Source organism: Ictalurus punctatus, chromosome 13, assembly GCF_001660625.3.
Source record: "Ictalurus punctatus breed USDA103 chromosome 13, Coco_2.0, whole genome shotgun sequence".
Taxonomy (NCBI): Eukaryota; Metazoa; Chordata; class Actinopteri; order Siluriformes; family Ictaluridae; genus Ictalurus; species Ictalurus punctatus.
The window spans coordinates 25,612,034-25,623,668 of NC_030428.2; the positions used below are offsets into that span (position 1 = coordinate 25,612,034).

At 37.5% G+C, this 11,635-nt stretch overlaps 1 protein-coding gene across 1 annotated transcript; it reads left to right on the top strand.

The window, feature by feature from the left end:
* Positions 1-398: 398 nt before the first annotated feature.
* Positions 399-7,047, top strand: LOC128634598 (alpha-N-acetylgalactosaminide alpha-2,6-sialyltransferase 1-like). Its single transcript, XM_053685293.1, has 9 exons — positions 399-910; positions 1,078-1,342; positions 1,451-1,613; positions 1,826-1,994; positions 2,126-2,261; positions 3,310-3,413; positions 3,617-3,700; positions 4,001-4,100; positions 6,770-7,047. Exons 1-9 carry the CDS (start codon positions 828-830, stop codon positions 6,965-6,967), a joined length of 1,302 nt encoding a protein of 433 aa, XP_053541268.1. The 5' UTR covers positions 399-827; the 3' UTR covers positions 6,968-7,047.
* Positions 7,048-11,635: the final 4,588 nt, after the last annotated feature.

The following is an 11,635-nucleotide window of genomic DNA, read 5'->3' on the forward strand; positions in this document are numbered from 1 at the left end:
CTGGCTGTCAGTACAGCATTGGCTTCCTTCTTTTTCAGGACATTCCAGATTGCTCTATTGGCTATGCGCAATACTTGTCAAATGGCTCTGATAGATTTTCTCTCTTTTTCTCAGCTTCAAAATGGCTTGCTTTTCTCCCATAGACAGCTCTCTGATCTTCATGTTGGTTTATCCTTCATAACAACAAATATGGTCTTCACAGGTGAAACCTAGGGATCAAACCACAAGTACACATTCAGAGCTATTAATTCTTTAAACAATCAATGTAACAGGGCACAACCGGGCAGCAAAAAACACCTCTCAGGTACGTGTTCCGATATTACTGATCACTTGAAAAATGGGTGGGTTCAACACACATCTGGATGTAAATATGAGGACGTGATCTTGCTGTTCCGACACTTTCGGAGCGGACTCTTCATCTGTTCAGTTTATGTCAGACTACTTTGCAGGTCCCTGTGTTAACAGAATCTAATTATTATGGCAGAATCATGATTTCGTTCAGTGTTGAGTCTGTAAAAATGCAGTATGACAAATCTCATGAAAATATATAATATTTCATTCAATAATCCTGTTAGTACGTGTAAAATCTCTTAAAGAGTTTAAATCTCTAAGAGATATAATGAGTCTTACAGAGTCATTAACTCTCTTAATGAGTAGGTTTAAGCAATACATTTGTAATAACTTACTGTACCGTCACATGTGCACGTTACAAATTTGTATTGGTGTACACCACACTTGTCCCTCTGTGGAGGCAGATATAAAGCCACTCAGTGTCACACACCCTTATATTCAAACAAGCCTCATTTAGGACAAGGCAACCCTGAACTATGCAGAGCCAAATAGTCACCGTTGCGGCATTGCTGTTTTGCTGTGGACTGATATATGTGGTCATTTGGAACAGGATGCCTAGGTACGTTTGTTTGTTTTTTGTATAAATTGTGATTTATGCTACCTGTAAGAGCTGGATGTTTGATCTTTAGAATAGAAATCGCTCACAGTTATACCTGTGCTTATACAGTCATGTCAGAGTTACGTTCAAATAATGATTCATTTCTTTCACCCCTTTTACTGTTCAAGTTCCCATGTAGTCCATCTTCCGACAAGGAAACCGGAATTATTTTGGGGAGCGCTTATAACCCCTCCTGTGACACCGTTGCTGAATTTGTCTTCTGGAAAAACAACGGCAGGAGCGTCGGTGAATCGTGCGACTTTAAGGACGTCGGAGCTTAAACATCGGATCAACATAACTCCAATTCCCATCCTCTATAAGAAAAACTTCACAAAGTTGCCCAAGTGGGACTTCGATGACGTTTATATGCAGAGCAGTGGAGCACGACGGCCGGTCCGATTTTCCTTCTATTGCTAGACAGAATGTGATAGACGAAATGGTGCTACGGATGGTTTCCTGTTGTCTTGCGCTTTATCTAACACAATAAATGACTGTGTTTAGGTCTGTTCAAAGTCTCTCCAGAACTCCAAAGATAAAGCGTTTCAGGAGGCTGCGATGTGGAAGATCCAGCTTTGGCTTCACAACGGCCACCTCAATGTGAGCGAGTGGAACCGTCTAACGCACTTCAACAACCCGTATGGGTTTATGGAATATAATTATACCGGTGAGTACTTTGGGTAAAAAATAAGTGGTTCAGTGAATGTGCAAACAATGTGGTTTGCTCAGTGTATTCATGTGATTCATCGATCTGATATTATGTATACTGTGTAATATCAGATATGCGAAATGTACGCTAAACCTAATAAATAAAAATTTCCCGCTTTATTTTTATTTCCTTTTTTTTTTTTTTTTTTTTTTCCTGGAGTTTCCTTAAAGACATCAAAAGGTCAGTCGATCTGATCCCGAAGCCTAAATACTATCAGCTTTTACCAGTGCCCAGTGGGTCAACCGATGGATGCATTCGCTGCGCTGTAGTTGGCACCGGTGGCATTCTCAACGGCTCCAAAATGGGCACCGAGATCGACTCTCACGATTACGTGTTTCGGTCAGAGAAGTACCTGCAGCTCCTGCTGTTCTTTCTGTGAAATTGTTTGCCACCTGAGAATGGCACTCCAACATACACTGAGAACGAGGACTCGTATACCGTGCTGATCTTTTAACTTCTGTTTCGAACAGAATGAACGGAGCGGTCACCAAAGGCTTCGAGGAAGATGTTGGAAATAAAACCTCGGTGTACGTGCACACGTCGTTCTCCTTAACTCAGTCCATTATAGGACTGGGAGAGTCCTTCAAACGCATTCCACATGATGAGGTATGTATTGTTTTAATTATTCATCACAATACAGTGGAGAGCAAAATGCCGTGCATGCTGTGGTTTCTGGCTGGAACATTGTACGTTGATTTGCTATTCATCTTTAGAAATAAAACAACATACGGTAAAAGCGAGGAGAGGAATAGCGTGGCGTGCGCGGTGGAAGTGTATGACATCTGTTAGCACAAGAGCAAACATTTAAATAGACATTAGAATCTTAATACATTCAATCTTCAATGAATAAGGGTATTTATTTATTTCGCTTAAATGCAAGATATTGAACAAATATTGTTTGGATTTTTCAGTGTGAACACCTTAATATGCAGCATTTATTAATTTAGTTATAATTATTTATTTACATACTTACTTATCTAATTATTTATGCTTTAATGCAAACCTCTCAACAGATATCATATTTTTTTTCATCCTAGTATATATAATTTTCCTTATTATTTTAATGCAAATTGAACAGATATTTGAAGGTTGTTGTTTTTTTTGGTGTTAACACCTTAATATGCAGTATTTATTTATTGTTTTTGTTTAAATTAACCTCTGAATCTATAAAACAAACAATTTTATTTGAATGCAAACTGTTGAACATATATCATTTTAATGTTTATATTAGTGTGTGTGTGTGTGTGTGTGTCTATATATATATATATATATATATATATATATATATATATATATATATATACATATATTTTATATTATATATATATATATATATTTCTTTTCAGTAATAATATCTGAATATACGTTTAGTTATCATTTGTCGGTTTGTTCGTTTTTTTTTTTGTCCTTTTCTCATTTAAATAAGAAATTTGTATTATTTAACAAACTATTTGTTTGCTTGTTTGTGAACACAGAAGAACATGTATGACACTTCTTCATGTAAATCAAACTCTTCAAATTTTTTGGTCTTTTATTTTGAACTAGGAGGATGCAAACCTTTCACTCAACTGTATAACAAAATGAACACAGCTTACAGTTACACAGAGCTTCACACAAGACGATCAAACTAACTGGTTTCCATTTAAACCCAAAGGGAATTATATACGTAATGATTCCGGAGGGTCTCAGAGATTTCGAGTGGCTTGAAGGCCTCCTGGGGAAAAAGAGGATGACGTACGGATCCTACAAAGGTTACAGGTAAGATGTATGTCTTGGATACAGTACTGTTTGTGTTTCATAAATCCTATTTCATAAAACATATTAAACAAACATGTTTTGTGTATATTTAATCAGCAATTACCAGTACTGAGTCGCTGAATAAATATCCTTGTGGTTTTCTGCTGCTGCTTTACCCTGAATTGAATCAGAGAAGTGTTTCTGATGAACCTTTTCTTACTCAGGCCGTTCACCTTCTACAGCGACCGGTTCCGAGAGGATAAATTTTATGTCCTTCACCCTGACTTTCTAAGATACATTCGGAACAGGTTTGATGAGATTGAATTTGTTGTCCTTCTCATAGTTTGGTACTTTAAACACTTTTAGGAAGAAAAGGGTTCTTTGGGTGGTTAAGGCTTTATAACATCCTAAATGGGTTTCACCTGGAACAATCCAAATAACCCTAAAACTGTGTGTTATTCATCGATCATAATCACATGATCACATTTCTGTCACTGTAGTAACTTTAGAGGTACCAGTCCTGTATCTGCACTTCCTCTTCCTGTACTATTCGATCGAACACAGGTACACTCAACAATCTTTTATTTTTTGTTTTTGTGTTATTTCAGATTCCTGCCATCTAAAACTCTGGAGACGTCACACTGGGCAATATACCGACCGACCAATGGAGCGTTCACGTTGTTCTTAGCTCTTCACACCTGCGATATCGTGAGCAAATATCTCAGATTATTTTCATCAAAGATCAGGCAGAAGGCTATTCTGCTTTATATCCATTTGTAGTTTGTATTATTTATGCTGAAGCAACAACAAAAGACAACTATTTACTGATTGTAAAAAAAAAAAAAAAAAACTGTATATTTACTCAGGTTTCCTCTCCAGTCCAGAGACATGCATCATAGGCTGATTGGCATGTCTGACATGTCCATTGTGTGAATGGGTGAACGAGGGTGTGTGTGTATATGAGTGTGTGTGTGTGTGTGTGTGTGTGTGTGTGTGTGTGTGTGTGTGTGTGTGTGTGTGTGTGTGTGTGTGTGTCTTTGTATGTGTGTGTGGAGTGTACTCCGCCTTGTGCCCCAAGGCCCTGGGATAGGCTCCAGGTCCACGGTGATCTTGTGTAGGACAAGTTGTACAGAACATGGAGGGAGGGTGATGATGATGATAATAATAATAATAATAATAATAATAATAATAATAGGAAGAATAAGACAAGGATGTAATTTTCAATATCCAGATTTTTACTTCAAAGTATAATTATGATTTCATTTTTTATATATGATAATATGTTTGTTACTATATGGCATCATTATTATTTCTTGTAGACTTCTTCTTTCTCTTCTTCTATATATTCTGTAATTATTATATATTGAACTATAGTTGTGCACTATAGAGATGGCCTATATTGTATATCATGAATATTGTTATTATTATTATTATTATTATTATTATTATTATTATTATTATTATTATTATTAATAGTTGTTGTTGTTGATGATATGATTATTAATAAGTTTATGAATGAATGAATAAATGAATGAATGAATGCCTTTTATAGTCACTATACACATGTACAATGAGGGAAAAAAGTATTTGATCCCCTGCTGATTTTGTACGTTTGCCCACTGACAAAGAAATGATCAGTCTATAATTTTAATGGTATATTTATTTGAACAGTGAGAGACAGAATAACAACAAAAAAATCCAGAAAAACGCACGTCAAAAATTTTATAAATTGATTTGCATTTTAATGAGGGAAATAAGTATTTGACCCCTCTGCAAAACATGACTTAGTACTTGGTTTAAAAACCCTTGTTGGCAATCACAGAGGTCAGACGTTTCTTGTAGTTGGCCACCAGGTTTGCACACATCTCAGGAGGGTTTTTGTCCCACTCCTCTTTGCAGATCTTCTCCAAATCATTAAGGTTTCGAGGCTGACGTTTGGCAATTCGAACATTCAGCTCTCTCCACAGATTTTCTATGGGATTTAGGTCTGGAGACTGCCTAGGTCACTCCAGGACCTTAATGTGCTTCTTCTTGAGCCACTCCTTTGTTGCCTTGGCCGTGTGTTTTGGGTCATTGTCATGCTGGAATATCCATCCACGACCCATTTTCAATGCCCTGGCTGAGGGAAGGAGGTTTTCACCCAAGATTTGACGGTACATGGCCCCGTCCATCGTCCCTTTGATGCGGTGAAGTTGTCCTGTCCCCTTAGCAGAAAAAAACCCCCAAAGCATAATGTTTCCACCTCCATGTTTGACGGTGGGGATGGTGTTCCAGGGGTCATAGGCAGCATTCCTTCTCCTCCAAACACGGCGAGTTGAGTTGATGCCAAAGAGCTCCATTTTGGTCTCATCTGACCTCAACACTTTCACCCAGTTGTCCTCTGAATTATTCAGATGTTCATTGGCAGACTTCAGACGGGCATGTATATGTGCTTTCTTGAGCAGCGGACCTTGCGCGCGCTGCAGGATTTCAGTCCTTCACTGCGTAGTGTGTTACCAATTGTTTTCTTGGTGACTATGGTCCCAGCTGCCTTGAGATCATTGACAAGATCCTCCCGTGTAGTTCTGGGCTGATTCCTCACTGTTCTCATGATCAATGCAACTCCACGAGGTGAGATCTTGCATGGAGCCCCAGGCCGAGGGAGATTGACAGTTCTTTTGTGCTTCTTCCATTTGCGAATAATCGCACCAACTGTTGTCCCCTTCTCACCAAGCTGCTTGGCAATGGTCTTGTAGCCCATTCCAGACTTGTGTAGGTCTACAGTCTTGTCCCTGACATCCTTGGAGAGCTCTTTGGTCTTGGCCATGGTGGAGAGTTTGGAATCTGATTGATTGATTGCTTCTGTGGACAGGTGTCTTTTATACAGGTAACAAACTGATATTAGGAGCACTCCCTTTAAGAGTGTGCTCCTAATCTCAGCTCGTTACCTGTATAAAAGACACCTGGGAGCCAGAAATCTTTCTGATTGAGAGGGGGTCAAATACTTTTTTCCCTCATTAAAATGCAAATTAATTTATAAAATTTTTGACATGCGTTTTTCTGGATTTTTTTGTTGTTATTCTGTCTCTCACTGTTCAAATACAACTACTATTAAAATTATAGACTGATCATTTCTTTGTCAGTGGGCAAACGTACAAAATCAGCAGGGGATCAAATACTTTTTTCCCTCACTGTACAATGAAATTAAGAGCCACTACTTTTTGTTCCGTGCCAACATGTGCATAAAATAAACAAGATAAATAAACAAGATAAATAAACAAGTTATTGGGCAGGGGGGGGGGGGGGTACTATGAAATGCACATTGAATATTTACTTTATAAATGATATTGTATCAGTGGCTGAATGTAAAGCTCACTTCTCTTCTTGCTGTAATTCAGGTAAATGCGTATGGATTCATCACTGCAGACCACAGCAAATACCCCAACTATTACATTCACAGAAACACAAAAACCAGAGTCATTTTTTACATCAATCATGACTATAATGTGGAGATTAAAACCTGGAAGAAGCTGCATGACGCTGGAATCATCAACCTTTACCAAAGACAGGAAAAACCAAACCCGACTGTGACTTAATGAACACTTTTATTTCTGTATTACTGTATATACATGCACTTAGGTAAATACAGCTAGGGCAGAGACGTCCAGTGTATTTAAAATATATATGTAATATATATATATATATATATATATATATATATATATATATATATATATATATATATATATATATATATATATATTTTATATCATTTGTTGTTTTTATTTGATAATATAATATAACATGGCTTTGTTACTTACAGAATTAGTGGGTCGTTCAAGTTTTGTTCCACAATGTGGAAAAGTTGTGCTTGAGCTGTTTTTTCCTCTCTTTGATTTCAACCTAATTAAAATATGTTTCCTGGGGAAAAAAAAAAAAAAAAGATCATCACATATCCAAAACAGTCTGGGCATTTTTAGTTACTGTCTGATCTTTTCTTGTTCTAAATATATACAAGTATTGCATAGTAAAAATGACCGTATAAATATAACTATTGAAATAAACTCTGTTTCTACTTTGAAAACAATATGAATATTTCTGCATTTTCCGCAAATTAGTCTATAACCCAGTAATTATGGCTTTCTGCCAGCAGGTGGCGCTTTCAGACTATAGCATCTGCAGAGTTTTTTTTTTTTTTTTTTTTTTTTAAAGTTATGGCTGATCTGTGCATAGGTATATACAATCATGTGAAAAAATAAGTACACCCCATGGAAAGTGTTGGCTCACTCCCCCCAATTTGGACAAGCAAACATTTGATCCTTTTTGAAACAGTGCCTATTAATAAAGTTGATACACTCTCTCAAATGACACATAAAATTGACATTTTGTAGTTATTTTCACAATTTAAATGAACAAAAAACAGATTACATTTATCACACCTTCAAATACATAAAATTAGAATCAGGTGTTCCAGATTGGGTGCCAGTGATTAGAACCTGCTTAAGGAGTGCAGGTGGAACCTGTCTTATTTATACCCCTCTCATATCTAGTGTCTGGTGTTCCCTGAGGTGCGTGGTGTCATCAAGCCAGGATCTAAAGAGTTCTGTAAGGCCTTAGAAAAAAAGTTGTGGATACCTATGACTCTGGCAAGGGATTTAAAAAGATCTCCAAATTATTTTTTAATACATCATTCCACTGTAAGGAAAATATTTCACAAATCATGCAGGCTTCAAACGTCTGCAAATTTGTCCAGGACTGGCCATCCAAGCAAATTCAGCAGAAGAGCAGACTGTTTGATGCAACAGTTTGACAACTGTTGGTGTCAGAGTGCATGCATCTACAATCAGAAAGAGATTGCACAGATTTGACCTGCACGGGTGGCGAGCCAGGAAAAAGCCTTTGCAAGACTACAGTTTGCCAATGAGCATATAGTTAAAGACCAGGCCTTCTGGAACAATGTGCTCTGGACAGACGAATCAAAGATAGAGTTGTTTGGCCACAGTAACAGCAGACATGTTTGCCACAGACCGAAAACAGCCTTTCAAGAGAAGCACCTCACACCAACTGTGAAGCACGGTGGTGGAAATGTTATGGTTTGTGGTTTCTTCACTGTCTCAGGGACTGGACAGCTTGCATTCATTTATTCACCTATAAATTCTGCATTATATGAGAGAGTGCTTGAAGATAATGTGAGGCCATCTGTCCAAAAGTTGAGGTTGAACCAAAAGTTAACCTTTCAACAGGATAATGATCCTAAGCACACTAACAAATCCACCATGGAATGGTGAAATTCCGTTTGCTAAATTTATCCAACTGGTGTCTTCAGTCAGCGTCCAAACTCTTAAGTGTTATTAAAAGAAAATCTAATGTTACACAGCGGTAAACAGTCGACTGTCCCAACTTTTTTAGTGTGTGCTGTAGTCATCAAATTTGAAATGAGTGTATATTTTCAACATTTAATTAAATTCACAAATTAAAACATCAAATAATGTCTTAATCATGTGTTTTCAATATAGTACAGGGTCAAGTGAACTATCAAATGACTCTTTTGTTGTTTTGCCTTTTCCATACTGTCCCAACTTTTTCAGAATTGGGGTTGTACTTCATAGGGGTGTACACCTATATTTAACATATATATAACCCTGAAGAAGAGTGGAGAGAAGCTCAGTTGAATAGGTGTTTATGAATAAATGTGATTCTGAAAGCAGAAAGGTTTAGTGTAGTAAAATTAGGTTGGATGATGAGGATAGTTTAAGTCCCGTTAACCTACATGTTATAATCCTGAGACACAGAAAACTGCAGCATCTCCACTGTGCTGTTTCAACACGTGTACTTTGCACATCGTGCTGTTTTGAAAAGAGTGAATATTGCATGTTGCCAGAACTTCATCTTAAGTGGTTGAAGAAGCACCAGGCTTTACAAAACAAGGACATCTGTAGTACCAAAACCCTTTTGTTCAGAAGTTCTACTGTACAGAGATTTATATGTGAGAGGAACAGATGTGTAAAATGAAATTTAGCTTTAGCTTACGTGTTAGCCATATGAGCAATGAGCAAAGAAAGGTGCTGCAAACAAATCCCTTTGTGAATATGAAACGCCTCTAAATGACAGACTTAAACTCCTCGTAATGAATTTTTTTGCGCAGGTAAGAGTGTAAACAATGTCATTTCCACACCGCCTATTAGCGATATTGGTCTCACAATGGACCTTCTGTTAAAATCGCCCGTACACTGTCCGTTTCTCATGTCTCTACATGTTTCTTGAACGTGTTCGTTTCAGAGTTCAGCGGGAGCAGCTCGCTGCAATCTTCAAGCTGCTTCGAGAAAACCAGGACACATTCGGGGAGGTGACGGAGAAAGACATGGAGGAACAGCTTAAGCTTTACTCTGTCTAAAAGAACTGCACCAAGCACTGGTCTGCCATCACCGAAATGGAAAGTTGACACTATTACTCACGGTTGCTGCTGTTCAGAAGTGGGGTTGAGGGGTGGAGTTTCCCGCATGAACGGCATGAAAATAATTCTGTCTGTAACGATGTGAGGAAAAACTGGGTAATTAATGAAGCTCAATGTGTCTTAGACTTACACTGGACACATATTAACAACCTTGTTAATTAGGTATAGATGTAGTAATTATCTATGTATATATCTTCGTATATATATATAATAATATATATATATATATATATATATATATATATATATATATATATATATATATATATATATATATATATATACACACATACAGTGGGGTAAATAAGTATTTGATGCATCAACATTTTTTTGTAAATTATATTTCCAGTGAGGTTATTCACATGAAATTTTCACCAGACATCAGTATTAACTCAAGAAATCCGGAAATATAAAGAATTCGCAACATTAAAGTCCATAAATAAAGTTATGTGTAATAAAGTGGAATGACACGGGGAAAAAAGTATTGAACACACTAAGAATATGCAGTTCTCCACAGCAAGGTAAGGCAAGGAACTGTTGGCTCGAATTTAGCCTATTACCCAAAAACATTTAAAATTCAACTTAGAAGCCAATACTCACATCTACCTCTGAGACCAGTTGGAGATAGAAAAAATACACCAGCCGTGAGTGAGAAGAAGCAAGGGTCCAGCTTTATTGTTTCATTCCACCACACGAGATCCACACCGATGAGAATTCTCAGAAGTGATCCCAATATCCTGAGCTTAAGCTCCAGTATTTATGCTGTATTTACACACTAGATAACCCATAGGTTTCCAGAAAAGGCCTATTTCACTTACCCATAGAACTGAAACCAGGGGTTTTAATTTACACATAAAATCAGAACCCAGGCATTTCCAACAACCCAGGAAACAAAAACCCAGAGTTTCTAGTTACCTAGGTTGTCAAAAACCAGGATTCTCATTTACCCAGGTTGTCAAAAACAAGGATTTTCATCCACCTAGGTTGGATTCCCAAAACCAGGATTCCCAATTCCCTAGGTAAAAAAAATGACGTAAGCAAGACGACTAAACAACCGGGAGGGACCTTGGTCTTATCGTTATCTCGAGGGGGGGGCAGCCACCCTTATAACTGGCTTTCTTCATGGTTCTCTAAAAATTAAGGCTTTCCTTGCGAGACGAGAATCTTCACCATCTGAATCATGAGTAAGTTATATTTTCCTTTTTTTCCTGTATTTCTCGTTTATAATTAATTTTCATATTTGCACTATATTTCTTAGTTTATATATATTTATACTACTTGAAAAGCGGTTTACTGTACTTCCAACTTCTTAATATCATTACAGTTCTACTGTCCTGCATATCCTACTATTCTGTTTTTTATAGAGTTTCTCTATTACTGTAAGATATTATTAAAGTTATTCATGTGTGTGTATGAGGAAGAGAGAGTGTGTGTTTATGTATGTTGTGTCTACTTGCCCGCCCTTGACTGCACGAGTGTGTGTGTGTGTGTTTTTAGCACTCCTCAGCTCGTACACTTCTTTTTGACTTTTTTTTGACTATTACTGCTCTTAAATTGCTCGTAATTCCAATCTGTCAATGTCCGCCTAATCCCGCTTCTATGTGTCTAGGTGCCCGTTTTTCCTTCTTCTCCCTTATGTTTATTTTATGACATTTTTTATCCACAACATTTCCCCCTCTGAGGCTGTGAAGCCTCATACACTACCTTAATTAAGCGGGTATCTGTGGAGGAACTGGTTCTGCCGCACCCCATGGCCGTCCCCCGCTAGCTGTCGGAGGATTACTCTAACAAGGCCATAATCCCTGCGCCC